General features: G+C 42.2%; 1 protein-coding gene across 1 annotated transcript in view; it reads left to right on the top strand.

Annotated features, from left to right (window-relative positions):
• The window catches only part of LOC126282009 (myrosinase 1-like), a 105693-nt gene that overhangs the window by 27720 nt on the left and 50579 nt on the right, over window positions 1-27394 (top strand). Inside the window, exons 5-6 of the mRNA XM_049981400.1 lie at window positions 10793-10976; window positions 18451-18545. Coding sequence (XP_049837357.1) covers window positions 10793-10976; window positions 18451-18545 — 279 coding nt within the window. The remainder of the gene's footprint in view (window positions 1-10792; window positions 10977-18450; window positions 18546-27394) is intronic.

Raw genomic sequence — 27394 nt, 5'->3', positions numbered from 1 at the left:
TTTGGGATGGACATAATTAAAACAAGGGTGTTGCGGAGGAATCTCTTCACGGAATTTCAGTCAGCAAATTTCTCTTCCGAATGCAAAACACTTTGCTGACGCCGACGTACACAGGTAAGAACGATCACAGTAAAATAAGAGAAGTTATAGGTCGCACGAAAAGACACGGGTGTTCGCCTTTTTTCGCGCTGTTGGAGGGTGGAATAACAGAGAATTATTGTGAAGGTGGGTCGATGAACCCTCTGCCAGACACTTAAGTGTGATTTGCAGAGTATCCATGTAGATGTAGATGTAGATGTAGAATCAACAGGCTCGGACCGCCGAGTATTCCCCTGCTGCGCCAGCCTAGCACCGTATGTCCTCAATTATTTGCTGAATGTATTCCAATCCCTGTCTTCCCCAATAGTTTTTACCCCAGGCAGCTCCCTATAGTACTTTGGTGGTTAGTCCCTGATCTGTTAACACATGTTCTATCGCTCTTTCACTCCTTCTTGTAAGAGTTTTTCATTTATTCCTTTCCTCGCCAGTTCTGCCAAAACCTCCTCATTCCTTTCCTTATCATTCCACCTAAGTTTCCTATAGCTCTCCACACGTACCTTCTCAGAAACTTCTTTCTCAATTTAAATCCTGTGGAGGATACTAGTAGACTTCCCTTGGCCAAGAAAGCCCTTTTTACCCGTTCTTGTTCCGACCGTCATGAGTTATTTCGCTGCCTAGGTAGCAGACTTCCTCAGTTTCATCCACTTCGTGATCACCTATCCTGATGTTAAGTTTCTCTCTGTTCTCATTTCTGCTTCATCTCGTTACTTTCTTTTTTCTTCGATTTACTCCCAGTCCATATTCTGTATTCATGGGACTAATCATTCCAGTCGCCAAATCCTATAACTGGTTTTCATTTTCCCTGAGGACAGAAATGTTATCAGCGAATCTTATCATTCATATCCTTTCACCTTGAATTTTAATTCCACTCCTGAACCTTTCTCTTATTTCCATCATCTCTGCTTATTGATTGAACAAGAGGGACGAAAGACTGTTTCCCTGCCTTAGATCCTTTTCTATTGTGAGCCCTTCGTTCTTGGTCTTTCACTCTTATTTTCCCTCTTGGCTTTTTCATGTATTACATATTTACCGTCTTTCTCTACAGCTTACACGTATTTTCTCATAATTTCGAGCATCTTGACTCATTTGATACTTTATAATCCTTTTTGCAACTCGACAAATCCTAAGTACGACTCTTAACATGCCTTTATCCTTGCTTTCATTATAAGCCGCAAAGTCAGAATTGCGTATCTGGTGCCGTTGCCGTTCCTGAAGCCAAACTGATCGCCATCTCACAACTTAGTGGATAAAATAAAAATCCTGCTGTTGTAATCTGTCCAGAGTATCACCAGAGTAACAGCTTGGCCCTGAGGCCACTTTTCAACAAGTGTTCCCCTCTACATCTACATCTGTTTTGTTATTTCTCTTGAAGATCACGAGTAGGATAATAATAGTCGAAATGTTTCTTCAAGGTGACTTTGTTACTCCGTTCACGGTTTCACCAACGAAATTCCCCGAGAAAACCTGCATTTTTCATAAACAAAAATCCTTTGACTGTCTTAAAAATTCGTTGTGTTTTCAATAAGTCATGGACAACAAGTCTCACTTAAATACCTAACGATATTCTGTTGAATCAGTTATTCCTCAAGTGTACATCTTTGTTTCGATATACACCATGTATATACTCAAAAGTATCAAGATTCCTCCGAAAACATATGTTTTTCATATTAGACGCATTTTGCTGCCACCTACTGCCAGGTACTCTATATAAGCGACCGCAGTAGTCATTAGACATCGGGACAGAGAAGAATGGGGGGCTCCGCGGAACTCACGGACTTCGAACTTGGTTAGGTGATTGGATGTCACTTGTGTCATACGTCTCTTTGCGAGATTTACTCACTCCTAATCATCCATAGGTCCATTGTTTCCGATATGCTAGTGAAGTGGAAACGTGAAGTGACACGTACAGCACAAAAGCCTACAGGCCGCCCTCGTCTGTTGACTGCCAGAAACCGTCGACAGTTGAAGAGGGTTGTAATGTGTAATAGGCAGACATCTATCCAGACCATTACACAGGAATTCCAAACTGCATCAGGATCCACTACAAGTACTATGACCGTTAGGTGGGAGGTGAGAAAACTTGGATTTCATGGTCGAGTGGCTGCTCATAAGCCACTCATCAAGCCGGTAAATGTCAAACGACGCCTCTCTTGGTGTAAGGAGCATAAACATTGGACGATTGAACAGCGTTGTGTGGAGTGACGAATCACGGTGCACAATCTGGTGATCAGATGGCAGGGTGTGGGTATGGCGAATGGCCGTTGAACGTCATCTGCCAGCGAATGTAGTGCCAACAGTAAAATTCGGAGTCGGTGGTGTTATGGTGTGGTAGTGTTTTTCTTGAAGTGGGCTTGCACCCCATGTTGTTTTGCGTGGTACTGTCACAACGCTGATCTACATTGATGTTTTAAGCACCTTCTTGTTTTCCACTGTTTAAGAGCAATTCGGGGATGGCAACTGCATCTTTCAACACGATCGAGCATCTGTTCATTATGCACGGCCTGTGGCGGAGTGGTTAAACGACAATAACATCCCTGTAACGGACTGGCCTACACAGAGTCCTGACCTTCGTGCCACGCCTCTCTGACCAACACCGATACCTCTGCTCAGTGCAGCATTCCGTGAACTACGGCCTGCCATTCCCCACGAAACCTTCCAGCTCCTGATTTAACGTATGCCAGCGAGAGTGGAAGCCGTGAAGCCGTCACAAGGCTAAGAGTGGGCCAACACCAAATTGAATTCCAGAATTAGCGATCGAGGACGCCACAAACTTGTAAGTCATTTTCAGCCAGGTGTCCGGATACTTTTGATCACACAGTGTAGCTAACACAGGATGATATACTCGACAATAACTAAAAGCGAAATTGCAAAATCTATAAAAAAGGCTCAAAATACGTGCTTGTCTTCTGAGGCACGGTAACAGAACTATTTACTAGCATACCACCGAATCGACGTTGTAGGAGTGGCCGATGGATAGATCTATGCTCATTTTCGTGTGACGTCGTAGAGAAACTTATAGGAGAAACGAAAACACATCGTAATCGAAATAAAAACGAAGTAGTCGAAAGTAGAACAGAAAGAAATGGCAATAACTAACATTCAAATGGCTGTACTTATCTGTATGACTGCAAAAACTGTATTACCGTCAAACCTAAAGTCTACTCAAGATTAGCAGTTCTGATGAACAATTTTGCCAACATACTCTCCAACAAATTCAAGTTACATTGTTCTGCTTACGTAATACCCACAAAATAACATTACAGCCGAATTAGATTTCGGATTTTAATACAGTTTGGCAAAGGCAAATGAAGTTTGAACTTCAAGGTCACTTCGAAACTGCTGTCAAAACACTTTTCCACCTTGTCCACATCGAGATTGGAGTTAATAAGGGAACTGGAGTACAGATGTCAGTCAGATTGGTACCAAGCCTCTGATATAGTTTGTGCTGTGAGACTTGAGTTTCTCATGGTGTATACAATTTCAAACAACATACGAGTATTCATCCAGGTAATATTTTCAGCGACTGCCGATATTTCGGTGGGAGTTCAACTCGCCATTTTCAAGGTCAACTGCAGTGGACAGGTGAAATTTAACTTCAAGATGGGACAGCTCAGCTGGCATAGTCTTAGCGTCGGACACGACTTGTGCTCTGTGTACCAAGGTACGAAGTACTCCTTCACGATGAGCCGGATGGTGACAACTATTGGTCTGTAAATACAAGTCGGTGTGAGTAGGTTTCCTGTAGACTGCACGTCCCAATGATCCATCATCCTTTCTCCTAACCAAATCGTCAAGAAAGGGGTAATACTCATCAATGAATAAAAAGCAAGTGGATGTCAACACATGCCGAAAGACATTAGTTCACCACCAAACCTAACGTCAGTTAGCGTGAGGAAGGTATATATCGTATTCCTTGTAGCTGTGGCGTGGCATATATTGGTCAAACTATCAGGACCGTGGCGGACCGATGTACTGAGCATAAACGGCACACACGATTACAGCAGGCAAATAGATCTGCTATTCCCGAACATTGTCTGGATACTGGTCACCCCATACTATATAACAACACCGAGATATTGGCATGCACGTCCCGCTATAGGGACAGTGTTATTAAGGAGGCAGTTGAGATTAAATTAGCGAGTAACCTTGTAAACAGGGATGGAGGTTTTTGTTTTAACTCTGTTTGGACTCCTGCTCTCTCCCTTGTCGAAAAACAGAGTGACAGAATTAATGTTACCTCACCTGCTAGTTCGTAGTCTCACTATCGATATCTCTGACTGTGGACATCTTTAGTTGCACTAGTGTTCAGTGTGTGTTATCTTTTCTGCACCAATCTAAGAACCGAGGTTTTAAATTTGCCTGTACTTCGCCTGTTCGTTGCAGTTTGCTTTGAAGATGGCGGGGTGTACTCCCGCCGAAATACAGGAAGTCGCTGAAAATATGAGGTGGATTAATACCCGTAAGTTGTTTGAAAATAGTTTGTGCTATCTGTTGTCCTCAGGAGAAGGTGCGTAATGGTAAGTCGTAAGTAACACATGAATTACGGTGCAAAGAGTAGAGTGTGGTGTTCCCGTAGAGATGTTAATGAAGCGTTAGTTTGTTGTAGGAACGGTCCCGGATTCTTGTCCTCGTCATGCCAGGTTTTGTACTGTAGTACGTATGAAATTGTTATATGAGAGACAAGGTTCCTGACATGTAAAAAGCCTGTTAGTAGTTTAAATCTATGTTCTATTGGCAGCCAGAATTCGCTTGGTTTATTTGAAAGTACCAAATCTGTTGAGTACATTTGTGGTTTCACAGAATAAAAAATGAACAATCGGAGCAGGAGGATAAAGAAACAACCTCACGCAAGTGCAGAAGTGTTAATAGTGATTATAAATTACAGGCTGGATGCTCAAATATGTGATTCATAAAACGTGCTCGGTATTCGAAAGCAATTTGCTTCGCATCCTTCTTTGAAGGCGACCACTATTGTGAAACTTTTGTTCTCAATCAGCGACAATGTGCACGTGTGGTGGTGTTTGCAATGATTTCTAAAAGTTACGTACTCATTATTATTGCTGTTATGTTTTCTTATTAGTATTATTATTTTTATTATGTTATTATTATTATTATTATTATTGCTATTAGTACTTCCGCACGTGTGATGCAACTGTTTTTTTGCTCTTCTCTTCAGATTGTTTGTTTATTCTGCAAAACTACAGCTGTACTCTACAGATCTGATACTGTCAAGTAAACGAAGCGAAAGCAGACTGTGAATAGAGCACTGCTATAAGCTCCTAACAGTCTTTGTACATGGCAGGAACATTTTGTCAAATATAAAATTTCACTCGTGCAACAGTAGAAAACCTGGGATGACAATAGCTCGAACCTGGGACGCATGGTTCGACAAACTAAGCTCTACCGACTACCCCAAGGAGCTCTATACGACAGACGCTCGCAGTTAATGCTTTTCCTGTGCGCTGTAGGCCAGGTGTTATTTATTACTTACTATTACGCACCTTTATCTGGGCGACAGTACATAGTACAAACTACATCGGTGTTTTGGTTGATACCCTATCGATTTACAATGTTTGGTACCTTTCCGACTATCTGACATTTAAAGGTCTGGGTATAAGGAAAACACGTAGGCATAGCAGAAACGAATGGGGAATAATTCTATAGATGACACAAACCGAAATGGCGAAATTCACTGACGTAAGCGACTCTGAGGAAGAGCAGATTGTGACGGCCTAGCGACTGGGAACAAGCATGTCGCAAACGGCGAAGCCGGCAGGCTATTCGCGTTGTACTGAGCAACCATGGACAATGAATCACGAATAGGTGACACCGTGTTTGATGTCCTCACCTCTTCACAGAGTGTGAGGATCCGAGGGTTACCCGTTATGTAAAGCAAGGAAGAGGGCGAATGGTAGTACTCTGGAACAGGGGGCTCCACAGGAGACGACCCAAACGCGAACGGACGTAGACTTAATAACTTCCTTACGATTAGATTGAACATATGGTCATCGAGGTTGGACTGAGGATCGGTGGAAACGTGTCGCCTCGTAGGATGAATCACGTTTCTTCTTAGACCAGGTTGCCGTTTTTCCCGAATATCCATTCATCACGGCAAGCGACCGCTCGTAACACACATCGATTGTGCTTGCAGTTTCTCTCTGAGTGTTACGAAGATCGTCCTGAATCAGTCTGTCAACATTTTGCTTGTGAAACTCGGTGGTTGCTGTCACAGGACGTCTAACTCTTTGTTTGTCACGCAGGTCAGATGTTCCCGCCTCAACATCTTTAAACTTACTCGTCCGGCGATACACAGTACTCACATCAACACAATCACCATAAACTGCTTTCATTCTCTGTTGAAAATCCTTGGCGATGACACCTTCCGCTGTCAGAAATTCAATGACTACACGTTGCGTTAATCGCATTGACCTACCGTCGGCGCAATATTCCAAACTTTACACTGTAACAACACAACCGTTCAATGCTAAGGCTTTCCGCCAACTGGAGTAGTAGAGAGGAGGCTACAGAACAAGCTAGTACCTGCCACATACCAGTGCTGCCAACTGTTAAAGAGTTACGAAGGTGGAGGAATTTTTTCAGTCAGCCCTCTTAGATCAGGCGGTTATTATCATACCATTATCCGTGAAAATGAATCCCGTCCTCTATTTACGAAACAGAGTTTTAATAACGGTTCATTATTATAACGTTCAAGACACTAGAAAAAAGAAAGTATCTGGCATCATCAGTGTTCAATGTGTCAAGATCAGAGACTAAAATGGCGTCATTCATGGGACAATAATTGAAACGACAACAAGAATAAGGCGTACAGTTATTAGATCAACGAACAGTAAGTAGCCTCGACATTTTAAGTATGCGGGCTATGAAACAGTTATCAGTATGATTACGACTTACAATAGATGCACAGTTTTCAAGCGACTTGCGGAGCTGTAAACAGTGCAACTGGAGTAGGTAGGCTACTAGCTTTCTGTTGGCCTGTATTCACAGACACGTCCACAAAAACACACACACACACACACACACACACACACACACACACACACACACACACACACACACACCCATAAGGTCCTTTCTGTATGCCCACATGGGACACCAATCTATTGTTCGACGTCGGAGCCGACGTCTTGTCGCATCAATTCCCCCCCCCCCCCCTCCCCCCCATCGTCCACGTACTGCCTCTTGTGGAGTGCATCTTCATTGGGCCAAACATGTAAGGCGCTAAACCCGAGCTGTAGGATCGATGAAGAAGACCAGTCGACGTAGTCTTAGATGAAGAAGAAGAGTTCAATGAAGTTTTGTGAGCTCCTCTTAGGTGCGCATACTTTTGTGAGGCCTTACGCTGTTGAGGAAAAGTTTGTTTACATATTTGTGGCAACGGCCACACTGCACGAGGTAAATCTGTGTGCGGCCTGCCGACAGGAGGGAGAACGGACAGTTCGGGTGACCTTGTTGAAATGATGGTAGACAGCTTCCCCAACGACTCACCGTGCTTTTGTTCACCGCCAGGTCTCCGTAGAAATTCTGCAAGCGCCTATGAACCTCTGCCGCGCCCTGGTGTTCCGCCAACAGAAACTCAATGACAGTTCTCTTTTTTTAACGCATCTCCGCTACACACGCCATTTTGAAGACGACATATAGCTATAGCGCCTCCACGTATCGGAAATTCATGAAACTACAGGGGCTAAGCGGGAATATTCCACGATGTTCCAAAACCCCGAAAAAGTCTCCAAGTGCAGCGGAGAAGTTTGACATTTGACTCAAATGCGCCTATGACCTTCGTCTGTAAAGCTGCCAAGGCGTGGCGTCCTGCGACGTCACACACGGCCTAGACGACACGCCAAGTGGCAAGGTGTCTACATATCCGAAAAAAGGCGATAACTCAGAAGTTAATGTCGGGTGTAAGATGGGTTAATGATGTCACATCGGCACCAAATTTCACCACAAATCTGCCCAGTATCACCGTGGACTTGTCAACCAATTGAAGAAAGTTGCCGCCAGGCGTGGCCGAACGGTTGTAGGCGCTTCAGTCTGGAAACATGCGACGCGACGGTCGGTGGTTCGAATCCTGCCTCCAGCACGGATGTGTGTGATGTGCTTATGTTAGTTAGGTTTAAGTAGTTCTAAGTTATAGCGGACTTATGACCTCAGATGTTAAGTGCCATAGTGCTCAGAGGCATTTCAGCCATTTTTTGAAGATAGTCACACCCCCTCTCAGGCACATTTCATCTCTTCTTTTGACGCATCTGCTGTAGAGCACTTACGTGTCAGCACTCCAATCATCAACTCTCAACAGTTGACGGTTGGAGTCCTGACAAGTAAGTTTCAGATTATCTGCGAATCCAGTAATGCTGGCAACTGATGGGTTATGCATGGGGATCGTATCAACCTGTACCGCATCAATACAGCCTTAAGATGACGCAATGAAGCGTCGAAACTGGTCGCGACGAAGTGAAATAAAATCATAAGGACGGGTGTAGGTGATTTTATTTTTTGTCCTTACCCATCTGCGTCCTTTCAGGGGAGCATTTGGCCATGAATTCGCTTTTATGCATGACAGTTCGCGACCGCATCGAAACCCTAGGTTGCATAAAGCGAAAATTCGGCGTATTGACTGACTTCTCGATCTCACGACTTAAATCCTATCCAGCACGTGTGGGGTGCGTTGGGAAGACGTATTGCAGTACATCCGACATTCACCAAACGCCATCCAGTACTTAACAGTCATGCTGGTGGAGGAATGGGATGACCTACCAAAATAGTCCCTTACTAATCTTGTGGCGAGCATGGAAGCACGTTGCAGAACATGCATTTCCATCCGTGGCAATCACAAATCCTATTAAAAACTATGTCCCGCCTTTTGTAATGTTCATATGACCGTGATAAACCGCGATGACTTCCGTATAATTATTTTCTTTAGATAGAAGTGTCATTTCTCTTCGTCTCACTGCGAATTTCGTTCGGTTGCCTTCTGTATTCTTCTGTAGCAGTCATTTCTGTGTATGGTTCAAGATTCATCGATTTCTGTTGCTTGGTAGAAATACGTAATGTGGAAGTTACTTACTTGGCTGTGATACATCATGGTTAAGTTACTTTCGTCCGTAAGTTTTGCTCTCAGTGTAGTTTCGTGTTGTCGTGCCAAAATAGATTGCTCTAGTCGGATACTAACCGATATTTCATAGTTGTTCCAGTGATCCAGCACCTATACTCCATTCGAATAATTGTGTTTCATTCCACGTATTTATGCGGAAGAGATTTGATTTCGCCAGAGGTCAATTACAAGTCCGCACACCAAGCTTTGATTCTACACACAGTGAACAAATAGGCCCTACAACATCGTTAATTTACTGTCTTATGATTTTGCCCCTTAAAGGACGACATTTGTATTCAATCAGTAAGCAACTCCGGTATTTATTAAGTCTGAATTGCCGTTACTAAGCGACAGTGCGGGACTGTACCGTGTAATCTTTCGTACGCAAGAAATGCAACATCTACTTGGAGATCTTTCTCTGCTGACTTGAGCATCTCATAAACGAACAATGCGGGCTGAGTTTCGTAAAATCTCTGCATGAAGAATCCAAGTAGACATTCTACATGGAACATCTGCGTTCTGTCCGTCCCTGGTAGCTGAGTGGAGCCGGCACGTTAGCTCAGTGTATTCGGTCAGAGAGCTAGTTGGCCTCTGTAATAAAAAAAACTGGGTGAAAGGATCCACAATGAACTTGAACGGATGTCATGTGACGTCCGCAGCAACCAAATAAGGATCAAAGACGAAATAAAATGCAAAAAAAAGAAAACAAGGCCCGGTTTCGATTTCCGGCTGGGTCGGAAATTTTCTCCACTTACGGACTGGGTGTTGTGTTGCCCTAATCATCGTCATTCCATTCTCATCGAGGCACAAGTCGCCGAAGTGGCGTCAAATCGAATGATTTGCACCCAGCGAACGGTCTACCCGACGCGAGGCCCTAGTCATGCAACATTTTTTTAATCTGCGTTCTCCAAACGGTCAGCATACGCCAGGATATGAAGTGTGCCATGTTCTTTGACAAATATTTCTGTATACTTCAGAAAGCCCTGCGCCTCACTAGCACTGTCAGAGTTAGAGCTGCACAAACGCGTTAAATTGTAAGTTACGTGCCAAGTCATTGAATCATTCGTAGTAAAACTCACTCTGTTTGGTTAAAGAAAACAACATTTCTATAGATATCTCCAAAGAGCGCTTTTTCCAGTGCATTTAATAATTATTCTAATGCACTTTACAGTGCCTGGAAAAAAAATTTAATTACCAAGGAAGACTGCCTATGTTCCCCCTCCCTGCCCCCCCCCCCCCCCCTCAATTGGTTTTCCGATCCATGACTACGTCCTTGGTTCAATGTCCTCAACGAGCCACTTTCGTTTGCACCATAGGAAAAGTCACAGAAATTATAGCTCACTCTAAGGCATACCAAAGGTCATTCATTCCACGCAAAAATCACGAACGAAACAGGAACAGGAGTAAATAATTATAGTATGAGAGGTACTATTCACAAGATATCGTAAGGGGTGTTGCAGAAGTGTTCGGTTGCAGATTGCGAAAACGTGTAAAAATGGTGTCTATCTTCACGAAAGTATGAGGTGCTGGAAGGAGAAGTTGGTCGGATTACATACGTTGCAGAATCTATGTCTTTTCGTGCAGGTGAAATTCTGGATAACTTTCAACGAGCCTGCAGCGGTAGTGAGCGGCTACGCGTCCGTTGGGCGGGCAGCACCCAGTCTACCGGCTCCTGGCATCGGAGACTACTTGGCCGCCCACACCATCATCAAGGCGCATGCGCGGGTCTACCATTTGTACCAGGAGCAGTACAAGGCGTCGCAGCAAGGTGGGTTCTCTAGAGAATATATAGCGTCATGACTGAGAGGATGGAAGGACGCACTAAGGGGTTGACAAGATAGGTTCCCTCCAAGGCCGCAGCCACAAAGAAGGTCGATAGCTAACTAGAAAATAAAAAAAATAAACAAGAAAATAAGGAAGTTTAATAACCAATCAGGAGAGGTTGATAAATTCTCCTATACCTCGTGTTCTTATCTTTTGCGTACGAGCTTTCCCATCGGCCCGATGTTACAAAGACAGGCTGTTGTAACAACATCATGTCACAGAGACATTTATCGCTAGTATAGCATAACTAAGAAACGACTACTACTGAATAATCGCTAAATTAGTTTACATGGGCCAGTGTGCTTGGTTCCTTTGGCTGTTGCCTACCCATCTCGTTCATGTTCAACAACAGTCTTCCAGGAGTTACTTTGTAAGGTGCAGTATTTGTGGCTTACTTATCCTAGAATTGAAGACAACTGTGCAAGTTGAAATGACATGTTTAATGTCGCAATATTAGCACAAAAATACACCCTTTTACACAGTTTTCAATGTGACAACAAAAAACAGTTTTCAGGGTAACACATCGACATCAAAAAGTGAAATAATCCTAAACACCACAATTTTAAATATTAGCTCTCAGAAGGTTACATTATCCTAAACACAACAATATTAAAGTTGAACTAGTAATTTCCTTACAAAGTTGTTCCTACACTTACGTTATGATGTTGGTCAGTTCTACGAAAATTGTCCGATTCTGGTTCAAAGTTCGGTACTATTTTTAGGATGACAATCAGGTCTACGGTGGATGGTTAGTTATGTGACACAAAAGATTACCCAAGGTCGCTCGAGTTTACAGTGGACGCAAGCTGATGAACCAACAAGTCTACACCTCAGCATGCGGTATTTACCTTAAGCTGCAATGAGCTGTCGTCTGCTAGGCCGCTCTCTTCCGCTGAAATTCCTGTAAAACTAATTACACCTTTGCTGAATTTTCCAGCAGACACTTTCCCTAAGTTTCTTGTTATGCGAGAGAACATGTACTCATCCCTAGCCTTAGAATGTGGCGATATAAACCGCAAATGGTTGGAGCAGTGTGCATATTATAATGCCCTCTCAGTTCTTGCAAGAACAATTAACTAATTGTCTGGTTCGTTTCTCCACAGTTGGAGCTAAATGGTGCTACAGCTAATTTCTAGTTGGATATCAGCTGCTGTGAACGCAGTCTTCACACAAATGACTCCTCTGAATCGTACAAAGCGTTATGTGCTCCGTTCTGCACTTGACGCCAGTTCAGAGAAGAGCCCACGAAAATTTCCGTCTTGTCTTACTCATAGCCGAACTGTCTCCCCATTAGGGTTCTTTCGTTCCTCATGTCACGGCTTTTTTCGATCAATAGGAGCGTTCCTCCTATTTTGTGGAAACTCTCTCTGAGAATCGCTAGTTCCCTACCATTAAATTGCATCGAAACGTTGGCTCTTTTCTCTTTCCTAGAGCGTTTCCGCCAATCGGACGTCTTATGCCCGGTCCAGACGCCTAGATGCGTACATTGACTCTCTCACGTGTGTAGCCCTCTCTGGACATGTGATCGAAAATGCATCACTGTCTTGTTTCTTATCCATTTGGCATTCCGAAACGCAGTTTACTACAAGCTTCCTTTCTTGTCCTCCGTCAGATGTGCCGTTATACTCGCTCTTCCCGTGCGAGTCACGTAGTCGGTCGTTGACTTTCTGCCTGGGACTCCCCTGTAAGTGGTTTTTGTGGTACCCCCTATAGCGCAGCCTTGCCTCTGTTCGTCCCTCTGAAATTCCAAACTAAAACGCCTCTCGCTGCTTGTTTCACCTTCACTCAAACATGCATTATAGGAAAGGTGTGTTAATTACCGTCGATTGAGTTCAAAAATGATTCAAATGGCTCTGAGCACTATGGGACTCAACAGCTGAGGTCATCAGTCCCCTAGGCTTAGAACTACTTAAACCTAACTAACCTAAGGACATTACACACATCCATGCCCGAGGCAGGATTCGAACCTGCGACCGTAGCGGTCGCTCGGCTCCAGACTGTAGCGCCTAGAACCGCACGGCCACTTCGGCCGGCGTCGATTGAGTGTGATCCCTTTTTTTGCATTACATACTGCTAGGCAAATTTTCTCATTAATTGTCACATTCACCTTCCGTTTGTGATGTATAAAGCTTTCATATAAGGTGTGAATCTGACCTTCATTTATTCTGCCACCTTACAACTTCGATAGATCATTGAAGCATGATCTCAAAGATACTGTAGGCAATCGGGTGCAGAAACAAATATGCTGTTTGAGTGGAAGTTTCCGATTTCTCAGGATTTCTGCGAACTGAGGACTGAAATGTTACTCAAAGAAAAAAATTCTATTGCTTCCAAGTTCCAATGGTATAATCCGACGTGATTTGTTGTGTAAATAAAAAAATCAACAATATGCCTCCTTCACCTGATTGTTAGTTGTTACTGTAGGTAAATACGGTACCTGATCAAAAATATCCCTACACATATTAGAGCCAGTAATGTTGGTCACGTGCGGACGCTTTCAAGTAGGTGTCTAAATTCCTGTAGAGGACTGGCAGCCCATCCTTCTTCAAAAGCCGAAACTACGGGACCACACCTTAACCATGAAATGCAACCCCATGTCCCCATGTCGTAACACCGCCTCCTCTGTACTTCTTGACTATGCGCCTGATGGCAGACAAGGTTCTACAGGTATTCGCCAAACGCAAAACTTTTCATCGGATTGCCACAGTGTATAGCGTGAGTAATCACTCCAAATCACACTTTCCAGTCATCCGCTGTCCTGCGGCGTCGCACGTTAAATCAACTCAGGCGTCGCTCAGTATATATTAAGCTTATGAAGGGCTGCTCAGCACAATTAATTTATACGTTACTTAAGTTTATGGTAGTAACTGAACGTTTTCCAGAATTAGTTTCGACGTACTAAGTACCGTTGTATGAGTCTTTATAATATCAGGATTTGGTTTAACATGATCATCAATATGTTAGTCTAAATGAGAATAAAGCCGACTACAAATTAAACGTATTATGTTGATTGAAAATTTAAGCTCTAGAAGAATATCTAACGCTTACCCGTTAACCAAAATCGACAGAGTTCCATAAGCTAAACGGATCAACAAGGATTTGGCAAACTCGACATTCTCGAACTTGAGATGGTCATTCTGTTATAGTAAGCGGAATGTTATGTGTTGCTTGTCTTCTACAACTTCCGAACTATCTCGTAGTAGGGCCATTGAAGACGTCGGCTGTAAATAGTAGTAAGTGAAAAGTTGGTTGTTTTGAGAAACTGCGCAGTAAAGACTCAATAAAATCTCATAAATAAGGTATGTGTACGAAAACCTTCTATTTCATATACATCCATTACGGTTATTTATTCAGATACGACATTTTCAAATAAGTCATTTGTACCACTGTTTGCGCCCCATCTTGCGGCCTTGACCTTCTGCCTTGCAACGAGTGTTAGAAAAGTTAAAGAAAAATGCCGAGATGGATCCTTTGAAAGAGCACGGCCGACTTTATTCTCCGTCCCTCTCTAATCGGATGGGACCAAGAACCTCGTAGTTTGGTCCCGTCTCTCAAATCAACCAACTAACCAACCAACCAACTTGTTGGACGAGTTAGCGAAAATTGCAATGAAATGAATACCCCTAGCTGCATACAGGCGTTGATATAAGTCAATGGGGACAGTTGAAAATGTGTGCCCCGACCGGGACTCGAACCCAGGATCTCCTGCTTGCATGTCAGACGCTCTATCCACCTTTTCTTCATTTTGTTCGTTGTCGATCGTTGTGTTTGGTCGTCGCGGACGTCTCATGACATCCGGTCAAGTTCGTTTGTTGATCCTTTCACTCAGTTTTTTTTATTACAGAGGCCGACCAATCCATCTGAGCCACCGAGCACACAGAGGATTGTGCGGCTGCAAGGATTTATCTTTGGCACGCCTCCCGTGAGACCCACATCCCCAACTTACTGTCCCGCACTACATTCGTAGTGCCCCTGCCCATTATACTCATTACTCGCAGCTTTTTGCCGATTCCCGTAAGAGTTCTGGCACTGTTTGTGCATCCGCGCAGAAGAAGATTGTCCAATGGCCGGTAGCTTTAACTATATAAGATCAGGATATATATGTATACATATGAAGATGGTATCTGTTCTTTCGGACATGACCAAAAGAACACATACCGTCTTCAGTTAGCGAAACATTACTGTGAAACCTCTCAAAAACATAAATTAGGAAATTTTTATTTCTTTCAGTTTACGATACTAACAACTGCATTACCAATTTTTATAATAATAAAGTAACAACCGCCTCAAAAAGTGGCCAATTATTGTGCACAGTTTAAAACTAATTTTACAGTCGTCTTATTATGCAACGTTAAGGAAGCAATGTTAAGGAAGCCCTTCACAACTCTCTGATTTGTTTCTAAATCTAGTTGTTAATAATTTGTGATGGACAGACTTATGTTAGATTGAGCTCTCGTATCTATAAGTATGGGTTTATGTATTCTTTTCGTAAATGATAGGTTGAGCTCTCATATCTATAAGTATACATTTAAATATTCTTTTCGTACAATTCAGTGTACATTATAACTTCTTCTTTCAGATGGTTTAGTAAAGTTCACACTCAGGAGACTACATAAAAAAGGACGGCCCTTAACGTTTCTGCCATCACACAGTCACGTAAACTCATGTAGAGTATGCTAAGGCACATATCATTGCTTACTTACTTAATTGATTATTCACATTTACCTGATAAATAAAAAGTCTGGAAGCGGATTTGCGTTCAAGAAAGTAACACACTTTATTAACATTCTACAACTTTAGTCTCCATGTCTACATGTTAGCAGCTCTCTGCCACCAGAGGGCTCAGAATTGTAGAGTGAAAGCTACTGTTGTGTAACCTAACTATATCGGAGCGTGAGAAACATCGTGCTGTAATCGAGTTTCGGATTCGAAGAGTTCGTCCGTACATGGAGCCCCGTATCCCTCATCATAATGGTTTCAGACCTCACCCGAGCGCTGAGACATATGTAACAATCCGCTGCCTTGGGTTCAACATCATCGGTCATCTTCCGTACACTACCGACTTGGCCCAAGCCGATTTACACATCTTCATGAATACCTTCAAGGACATAACCTTGATAGTGATGAATTGGTGAAAGCAGAGTTGTGTCTGTGGCTGTGTCAACAAAGTCAAACATTCTACTGTGGCAGTATCAACAAACAGACCTCTCGTTGTGAGAAATATGATCAGTGCCAGGGTGACAATGTTGAGAGAGTTGTGCTTACGGATGGCAAATAAAGATATAGAATGTTAATAACGTCTGTCTTGTTTAAAAAGCTTTAAGAGTTTTCACGTAAAAGTTCAGAGGCATTAGTTTCCAGCACGCACTCGTACTATGTTCTACAAGGAGTAACAAAGAGTTTCTCACGAACTGTCTCTAGCCATTGTTTACAGCCAAGGCCTTCAATTGTAGTGCTCCCAACCTACTAGCGTTTGTCAAGGTCTGATGCAATTTCTGTGAAACTCTGTGCCCACTTCATCTGTCAAGTATCTCCTGAGGCTACCCCCGTCGGAGGTTCGAATTTTCCTTTGGGCACGGGTGTGTGTGTTGCCCTTAGAGTAAGTCAGATTAAGTAGTGTGTAAGCTCAGCAGTTTGGTCCCATAGTCATTATCACAAATTTTCTGCGAGCAATACCCGACCAGTAGACATACACTACAGTTAGACTACACAGATACAGATACAGATATATAGACAGTAATAAGAGACGAAGAACAATGGACACAATTAAACGCATTGACAAACAGTATTTCAAAAACAACACATGAAGAGTAGATGCTGGCACGACATAACAGACATGCTTATGCGCAACTTAACAACAATCTCTAGAAGGTGGACAGCGATACCCACAGTGGCAGCGAAAACAGTGACAATGAGGAGGAACAGGAGGAGGAGGCCGAGATGTGACAGTATATAAGCATAAGGTGCTGGCGATATAGCCAAGGAATCACCAATTGCTGTACACGGATGGGCACCTAAAGTCAATGCATTGGATTAGTAATAAACTGGATAAGCAATATTATTTCTGTATTAATAACCATTGTGTGTGTGTGTGTGTGTGTGTGTGTGTGTGTGTGTGTGTGTGTGTGTGTGTGTGCGTGTGTGTGTGTGTCTGTTTCTGTGTGTGTGTGCGACTGGCGGTCAACGGCTCGAAGAAATCATTCGGAGGTATTCACCGTCAGTAACATTCAGTGATGGTACTAGCAAATCTCTCCTCTATCCATCGTCTATTTATATTCTTCTTAAAAAAACAACAAAATTTTATTTATATTTCAACCTTAAATTACTGTCACTCTGAAAAGTATTATTCTTTGTAAATGTTGTAGATAAAACAAAAGAAAACCGCAAAAAGCTGAAAAACGAAAAATGTGAGTTGTACGACCTGCTTTAAAAAAGCAGGTAACATGTCTATGATTTGGCAATAAATAAGAATAAATTACCAAAAATTTCCAATTTCAAGTATCCCCATCCCACACTAGCGCTCAAAACTGTATAATTCTTCTGATTCTGTTAGTACCGGCATCTGGGATAATGTTCTCCATAAATATCTGTGACTTCCCAATCATACCACATGACTTAGTCATAACTTAATACTGCCCCACTTTATTTTTATTCATGATTTGAGTACAGGACTACACACGTAGCTATGCTTGGCTATGATAGGCGGAGAGCTATTCAGTATACGAAAAACCTTGGTAAACAAGTGAGTAGCAGTGTAATCATTTGTGATTCCAAAGATTGATTTCTTGTTGATTTTGTGTCACGTGACTGTAAAAAGTGGATTTCCCAAGGTTGCCACATAGTTCCCACAATTTAATATTACCTGAAAGCTATACATACTTCCTGGAAGCAGTTGATCGTTATTGGTTTCGTAATATATTCCGCAATGTAAGTCTTGCTGGTATTGGGACACAGACATTAATTTGGATAACAAAAACATTAACTTGTCCCATTTTTAAGATTCTGGATTCATGTAGGTGATTTATAATTTCAATTCGGCCATCGAGAATTATGTTTCTTGCGCTTTCTCTTAACCACTTCAGACGAGCGCCGGGATGGTGTCTGTTAGGCGCTAGAGATCCTTCTCTGATGATTGCGATGTCTACAAGATGTTACGAACTAATGTTACACCTTCAGTTACAAAGGTCGGACAACACTTATATGAGAAAACATCTTTTTGCACAACTTTCCAACGCTCTCTAACAACTGCTTAACTGCTGCATGAGCAGTGCACTGACTTTTACTGCACTGACCTGTCGAACTCACGTTAATTTGCGTCTTATTATCTAGGCGCAAACGACGACGTCTTGTACAGGGAGTACATCTGATTTGTGTAAGTATTACCTTGAACCAAAGTAACTTCTGGTTGGTTATTGCAGGTTACGTGGGCATCACACTGAATAGTGCTTGGAACGAACCAGCCACCAACTCAACTGAAGACATCGAAGCAGCAGAACGTGCTCGTCAGTTCGAGGTACAGTGTGTTGGCTTTCAACATCCAATGCTTCAAGCTGAGCGTTTCATGATTCATTCCCATCTGAGATACTAGTTTATCTTTTGGATATGCGTGAGTCGTGGATAATGTCCTATTACTATTCTTACGGTTGTATGGCAACCCGTCCACGTAGAAAAGCTATGGCTATTTCATGATACTAAAATGGTATGTGACTACTATGAGCCTAGTTCGTTGCGAAGGAATTTGATTTTGTGAGTTCGAAATCGCCAGCAAAGTCGTATTAGTTTTGACATGTATCTCGAAAATCATAAATTAACATCAGAACGTGAAGTTTTATAAACCCTAAGATTTGTCTAAGCAGCATTAAAGACGTTTAGAAACGGTGCTGCTCGAATCTTTTTCGATGGAATAACCGCTTATAACGTTCTCGAGCTTCGCGCTTTATAATGTTGTGGAACCTGCACGATATTTCAGCAGTGCAGCAGCATGTCATCTTCAGGTGCGACTATAGAACCCCGACCTAACCCGTAACAAAATGTTGGCGGCTGTCATTGTAGGAAAAACGTTATGGGTTACTGCTCCGCTCCATCTTTCTTCTACACCTCTACACCTCTACCCTCCGCTGAGATCTGCTTCAGGATATAGTGACGTCCAGGTTAGCTGAACACTGTGAAAGACCCATGCTGTTTTCTCTTAAAAAATGATGTCGCGCTTACACTGAAAACGTGGGTTTATTGGGTAACGTTACTGTGGCTGCCATTGGTGGGACATCATACGTCGATAAAACGGGAGCTCTGCGCTTAAGCAGAAGAAGTCTTAGTGATATAAATTCCTATTGTGGTCATGGCTAGGCCAGCTTTATTGAACAGAGGTGAAACGGGCAGAAAAAAAGAGGAGAAATGTTTGCCAAAAATGTTTATGTCCACAAAGTTGACTCCTTGGAAGTTACATGTGTTGCTTTCGCACCGAACCCACGTGTTCGCGTCCTTGATGGAGAGCAGTCACTAAGCCGGAAGCCTATAGCCGTCTTCCCTATTAAAAATACATCAGTTCTTGGAAATATCTTCTCGAACTTTTCTTCTATAGATGTTGGTTTCCTTGGTCAGCATATGTACATTGTTGAAATCAAGATCAAGGCTGATAATATCCAGATTTTGTTTTAAATCGGTGCGGTGTTCGTGTTCTTTAATACGTTATTTTACAGTCCTTCCAGTCTCGCCTGTGTAGGTCTTACTCCCTGCCACAGCCACAACATGTTAAGGTAATCAGATGCGTCCGTTTTGCGACGGAAAAGTATTGTATTTTGTTTTCACTGAAAAACATGTCTGTATACCATTTTTCCGTAAAATGCTGCTAATGCGGCCATTTAACCAAGAAACAAACAGAAACGTAACAGAGTCAGAAAGAGGCTCCTTGTCCTTCCTGTTAGCATTACAAATATTTTCACGGAGCAACTATAGTAGCCTTCACTCCCTTCTTTAAGAAAACCAACTCTGTTTCCAGACTTTTTTTGGTCACTGATACGAAAGACACGTGAAGACGGACTTGAGCACTGCTTGCTTTTGGGCTGGGTGCTGATACGAAGTGGCATCCCAGTACCTATTTGCATTAGGAGGTTTCTATACACTCTGTTTCCTGTTGTCAAATCTTCTACGTACCAAGACACCTAGGATCGGAAGAGCGACATCACTCTCAGCCAACAAGGTAAAGTTGATTTTGTGCTGAATCCCATTTAAGAAATATGGAATGTGAGAAGTTCTTCTTTGCTGTGTGATCATATAAAAAATACGTCATCCACAAAGCGGAGCTAACAGGGAGGATTTAGTGTCACATTACTTAACGCCTGCTGTTCAAAATGGCGATAACATCGTCAAATTGTTCACAAAACTAATCTTCAGATTTAAAATAGCTATTTCGAATTAAATCAGGTCACATAAAGCTGGAGCAGCTTTCTTCCCTGTGATCTCCATTATAGCTGATACCAGGACATTAGTAGACAAAGACTTCATATCAAAGCTTAGAAGCATGTCACTAGTGGATATCTTCACCGTGTGTAAACGTTCTAAAAATGTATCAAATCTCTGACAAAAGTACACTCACGCTAAGAAAATAACAATGCGCCTTAAACGAGTAGAGGTAGGACACACATATTCACAGGACATGTATACTGATATTTTCGGCAGAAATGATTAGCGTTTGAACAATGTCCGCCCGCAGGTTCAATGTCAACATCGATATGGCGGCGCAACACCACCTACCGAAAAATGTGCTTTCAGCTGTCTGTGTCGCTATAAATCGAAAGTAATGGATCAGTGCGACTTGAACAGACGTGCGGGATGCCTCGCAGACGTATGCGTGAACCGTACAGTCAAGTCACTGAGCTTGAAAGACGGCGCATTATTGGCGTCAGGGAATGCTTTTGTGGGAGTAAGTGTTTCGGCAGTGTAACGAGCCTGTGCAGAATGACTGACGGACGATCACAGAACACAACGAGATGGGTCACGTCGCACCACACAGACCATGCTCCGACAAGATCGACACCACATCCGAATGGCATTGCAGGACACATCTGCGTCCTCCTCAGCTCTAGTGCAACAGTGGAATAGTGTAACAGATCCCACAAATATCAGGGGTGACAGTCTGTCGTCGTTTATTGGGTGCGCGTCGTCCACTTCTCCGTCTACCTTTGACGAATCTGCAGAAAGAGGCTAGACGGCAACGCTGTGTGGAACGACGTCACCGGCGACAGAAATGACAACAGATAAGTTTTCGGATGAATGCAGGTTCTGATTGTTTGAAAAGGACGGACGCAGATAGGAGGAGCGGCATTACAGCGACAGCATTCGCAAAAGTCATACAGAGCGCACTCAGGGCCGTATGGTGTGGAGTGCTGTTGAGTACAACCCCAAATCACCTTTGTTGCATGTCCATAACACTCTGACCAGTGTGACCTATGTGAATGACATCCTGTGACCCGTAGCCATACTCTTTCTACACGACAACCTTGACGCCCTTTTTCAACAAGACAATGCGCGACCATATATTGCTGGATGAACTCGCGCTTCTTGGTGTCATACGACGTCAGCTTTTTGTCCTGGCCCACCAGATTACCAGATGTTTCACCAATCGAAAATGTGTAGGATATGGTGATACGATGAGTGCAGCGCTGTGACTCAACTCCAGCCACCAGGTAAATGCAGCGCGGATGGCTATACCACAGGTCGCTATTCGCACCTTATACGTATCAATGTCATCTGCATGGAAAAAGTTATCAGGGCCCATGACGGAGCCTGTGGCTACTAGGCAACAAGGCACATGCTTTATTTAATCGTATGACTAGGACCCTCCGTCGGGCAGACCGTTCAATCTGACGTCACTTCGGCGACCTGCAACCGAAGAGGATGATAGGATGATGATGAGGACAGCACAACACCCAGTCCCTGGACGAAGAAAATTCTCCAACCTAGCCGGGAACCGAACCCGGGCCCAGGGGATTGACAATCCACCACGCTGATTTTTTTTTTCTTTTTCCTTTTTTTTTACCGTTCAGCTACCGGGGGCGGACAAGGTACGTTCTGAAACGAAGTGACTGAAATGCTTATCATTTCTACAAAACATAGCAAAGTACGTGTCCTGCGAATGTGTACGTCCCATCTCTAGTCGTTCAAGGTGTTCTGTTTTTTCTTAACGTGAGTATATTCATTTTTCCAACTACATGTCTCAGTTTTTCGGTTAAATTATTTGGTAAAAAGTACTTTGACAAGCTAGTTCCATTCGGTATCTGTCTCGACAGACATATTTCTTTGTGTATCTTTGGTAGACCAAGCATTTAGGATGAGACAGGTATTTGGGGTCTTAGATTGTTACGAGCAGAGCTATCCATTTTGAAGTCTGATAAGAGATTTTTCATTTTGAGAACAGTTTTGTGCGTCGGGTCGCTTTTTAACGTTACATCCAATATACGGTTCTCTGTTTAACCCTTTGGGAGGGAGTGTGAATAACGACTCGAAACTCGGAAGACTGTATTCGTCGACTCACGTACCTGGCGTATTACTAAGTTTCTTTGCAGTCTCTCTGTTCAGATGAGTGCCTTTTGTTCGATACAATACGTGAACATGTGAACAAAGCTGGAAGAGAATAATATAGTTCTCTTAGAACAAGTGATCACTTTCAGCCATTTTTACTCAATAAATATTGTATATAGCCAATATGTTGCATAACGTGATTACGAAGGCTTTCGCGGCGTAATAATTGATAATATTCTTCTCGGGTGTGCAGCCGGATCATAACGTCATATTATGTCAAGATGACGTTATAATCCGGCTTCACACCCGAGAAGAAAATTATCATGTTGCATAACGTTTACTGTAATAAGCCTTGACCAGGTTTCGATACCTCCGGGGGTATCCTCTTCAAAAGGAGTAAAGCCAGCTAGAGTGTTTTAAACGTATTACAAAATATACATCCAAGATAACCAATACATTACAAAATTGACTTGAAGTACAGTAAATAGAACTGAAACGTTCAAAAATAGCAGAAATCATAGAGTAAGTCCTTCACAAAAACAGCATGAATTACTCCACAAGTACAGCTTATTATTTGAAAAGACATTGAACTTAACGTGCGGCAACAATTTATGATGCCATTTAAAAGTAGCGCTGAGCACGTCACATGCTTGGCTCTAGTAGATAAAAACTGAACCAATGAAATACGTAAATGACGCAGTAATACATCAGTATAATATACATTTAAGGGTTTTAATAGAACAAATTGTACTTAGTTCTAAGCAAGGACATGTCAATGAGAATAAGAAAGGAACTAAATAATATTGCAAAATAATGACTACGACAATATATAGCAAAACTTATTAAAATTTAAAAATAGTAAAGACTATAGTAGAGCACGATTTAAAACAAAGTATTGTAATATAGTAATAAGAAGAGTATTCTTGATGTAAAACCTGCATAACCAGTGCATTTGGCAGTGAAATGCAGAGCTGAACGAAAGAAAACGGTATTGTGGGACTGTGGATGTGTTGAATCAGAAGGTGCGATTTGATCGAAACTTGTTGCTTCATGTAAAATATAAAAAGCTTTTCTATCATCAGTTATGGTCAAATTTAAAGCCAAAATTTAGTTCACGATTTGCATTTTGCAACTCGCAAGTGAAAGTAAATTACTCATGCTGATTATTAAATATTTCAAAGAGTTGGTATACTCCATCATTAATTCCATGGCATATAATTAAACTATCACACACGTACTTTGAACTGGACTGAAGGGCAAATTCTGTAGAAGCATAACGTTTAACAGATTTTCTTCTTATGAATTTATAAAAAAATGTCTGATAGAACTTCCGCTAACGGATTACCTATTGCAAGACCGTTCTGCCTACTGAAACATTTTTTCATTAAAAATCCAAGAAGTGTACTTAACTACCACTTTCATAACCGCATAAGATATGTAGTTTGTTCATCTGTAATACCTGTTTTATAGGCATCCTGATTTTGTTCCACGATTTCCACAGTTGTTCCAATTGGTACACTATTGTACTAATTAGTAATATCGAAAGATATTAATTTTGTCTCTTTGTTACATTACAAAATTTTTGTTTTGCTAAACAAGATTTGATTGTTTTCATTAAAAATCCAAGAAGTGTACTTAACTACCACTTTCAGTAACCGCATAAGATATATAGTTTGTTCATCTGTTATACCTGTTTTATAGGCATCCTGATTTTGTTCCACGATTTCCACAGTTGTACTAATTAGTAATATCGAAAGATATTAATTTTGTCTCTTTGTTACATTACAAAATTTTTGTTTTGCTAAACAAGATTTGATTGTTACCGTCTGTTTTGAAAACTTTGATTTTTTAATCATTCCGTGAAGAAACCTGGCTAATAAAACGTACCCACTGCTACTGCTGTTTACGACTGGAAGAAGTGGATAGGTTATTTTAGGGGACTTCAAATGAGAGCGTAGCTTAGGAGCCAATGGGTTCAAGTTAATCAATTGTTTCCTTTTAACAGGATTTAACAGATATCTGGCGGCACCTACACCACAGCTCGTTACTTTCCGTGAGGTGGAAGTCGGCTAGTCCTACAATTGAGAAACATTATTTTCTCCAAATATTTTAATGTTTTGATGACATATTCACTTTTACTGGCAACATCTACAGCGATATCTATAGCAGAATTTGTTATAAGGGCTTAGTTTTGCTTACGTTCTACATTAATATTATTAATTAGCTTACCACACTTACATGTGTGTTGTACTGGTCTATTACTGCTTCAATAACGTATTTAATACGCCTGAATATTTTATTACACTACCAGCGCCCAGCAGCTGTCGCGCTTTGCGCAAGTTTTACTTGGCACTGTAAGTACAAAAGTCATTTGAGATCTTCGGGCGTAGTGAAGCAGCTCGACGTGTAATGAACTCAGGAAGTCGTTGGAAGACCTCTGCAGAAACATCGAGCCATGCTGCCTCTCTAGCTGTACATAATTGTGAAAGTTTTGCCGGTGCAGGATTTTGTGCACGAAATGACCTCTCGACTATGCCACATAAATGCTCGATGGAATACATGTCGAGCAATATGGATGGCCAAATCCTTCGCTCAAAGTTGTCGAGAGTTATCTTTAATCTAATCGCGAGCAATTGTGGTCCAATGATATGGCGCATTGTCAGCCATAAAAATTCCATCGTTATCGGGCTGCAAATGGTCTCGAAACAGCCGAATAAAACCATTTCAAGTAAGTGACTTATTCAGTTGGACTAGAGGACCCAGTCCATTCCACGTAAACACACGCAGACAATTAGGAAGCGCTCACCAGCTTGCACAGTGCCTTGTTCACGACTTGGGTCTATGACTTCGTGGTCTGCGCCACACTCCAGCCCTACTATCAGCTTTTACCAACTGTAATCGGGAATCTAACAAAGTCACGGTTTTCCATTCGTCTAGGGTCCAACCGATAAGAGCCCCGGAGAGGAGCTGCAAGCAGTATCCTGCTATTAGCAAGGGCACTCGCGTTGGTCATCTGCTGCCATAGTCCATTAACGCCAAATTTCACAGCACTATACTAACTTATTCTGTCATCGTAGGTCCCAAATTATTTCTGCGGTCATTTCACACAGTGGTGTTTGTCTGGTAGCACTGACAACGCTATTCAAACACTGCTGTTCTCGGTCGTTAAGTGAAGGCCGTCGGCCACTGCGTTGTCCGTCATGAGAGGTATTGCCTGATATGTGATATTCTCGGCGGTCTCTTGACACTATGGATCTCAGAAGATGGAATTTCCTCAACGATTTCCGAAATGGAATGTCCCATGCACCTAGCTCCAACTACCAATTCGCACCCGTCGTGTGGCCGTAATCACGTCGAAAACCTTTTCACGTGAATCACTTGACTTCAAATTACAGCTCCACCAACGCACTGTTCTTCTATACCATGTGTTCGCGACACTACCGTCTGCCGTATGTTTGCTTACTGCTAGCCCATTACTTTTGTCATTTCAGTGTAGTTGCCACACATTTAGTTCAGCGTTTGTTCTTATAAGCTGTATCTTTGGAGTAATTCTTGCTGTTTTCATGAAAGACTTAATCGAAAATTTCTCCTATTTCACTTGAGTGTCTCAGTTCATTACGTGGGCTTATAATTTTAATGTAATTCTAGTTATTTAAGTAGAATTTCATTTCTTATGATGCACTTATCTCTAGAGGTAATGAAATCTGGTCAAGACTTGTTACCGAGCGAGGTGGCGCAGTGGTTAGCACACTGGACCCGCATTCGGGAGGACGACGGTTCAATCACGCGTTCGGCCATCCTGATTTAGGTTTTACCAAGACTTGTTAGAGTAATCTTTATGCAATCGATTTCCTGTATACATCATTAACTGAAAGGCTAATTACGATTGCGACAGCCAGCAATATTCAAAATTATGGTATTTTCACTATTTTGAACAAACTGAAGGTGTGTATATGGGTATCCATCTGTGTCACACAGTATCCGTTTTACGGAAGGCTTCGTAGATAAGACAGCCACATCAGCTGTTATTTGCGAGATATGTACATGGTGCCTTCGTGGTATGGAAAAATAGAGGCAAACGCTGCTTTCATTTTTAGTACACTTAAGCTCTCTACACCTTCGTATTTCTGTCAGAATGGATGTGGAGAAAAATGGAGACTTTCTGTTTCTGTATTTCATTTTTCGCAGAAAATGAGATATGTCTTAGGATCACAGAGTCTATCGTAAAACAACAAACAATGACCTGTATTTAATAGTTATTATATGTCAATATCCACACCAGCGGTCGGTGTGCTACAGACACCCGTTCATAGAGTGCAAGGTGTTTGTGGGAGCTTAGCAGCAGATCTTACTCATTTCTTCCCTTTATTTGATCAGAACGGGCGCTCTGGGAAGGAGATTCGCTCTCCTTTTCGATCAGCATCATTCAAACTTCATAAGCAGCCAGAAATTACGGAGAACCTGACTAGAATTTTGGCGGCGTGTTCTTCATGGTCGACAAGCTGTGCAAGAACTTGACGAATGGGTGTCTCAGTCACTGAGAAGATGACACGATCCAATATAATGAAATTTTTTATTCACAACAGTCACTGATGGCAAATATTTGTTTATTCAATTACAGATATATGCATATGTTATAAAAATGTACCTTGTGGTATGTTAACAAGTGTAATAAACGGTGTCGTAGTATACATAGATTAGAAAGTAAGCAAACAAAGCTTTCTTCGTGAACTTAGCGGAAAGAGCCATTAAAATATGTAGCCATAAGTGGCACTGTCACGTGGAGTATACTATTGACAAAATAGTGTCACATAGTGTCGAGTTGTCGCTTGCGTACTGTCG

This window comes from Schistocerca gregaria, chromosome 7 (assembly GCF_023897955.1).
Source record: "Schistocerca gregaria isolate iqSchGreg1 chromosome 7, iqSchGreg1.2, whole genome shotgun sequence".
Taxonomy (NCBI): domain Eukaryota; kingdom Metazoa; phylum Arthropoda; class Insecta; order Orthoptera; family Acrididae; genus Schistocerca; species Schistocerca gregaria.
This window is presented reverse-complemented; position numbering and strand designations above follow the sequence as displayed.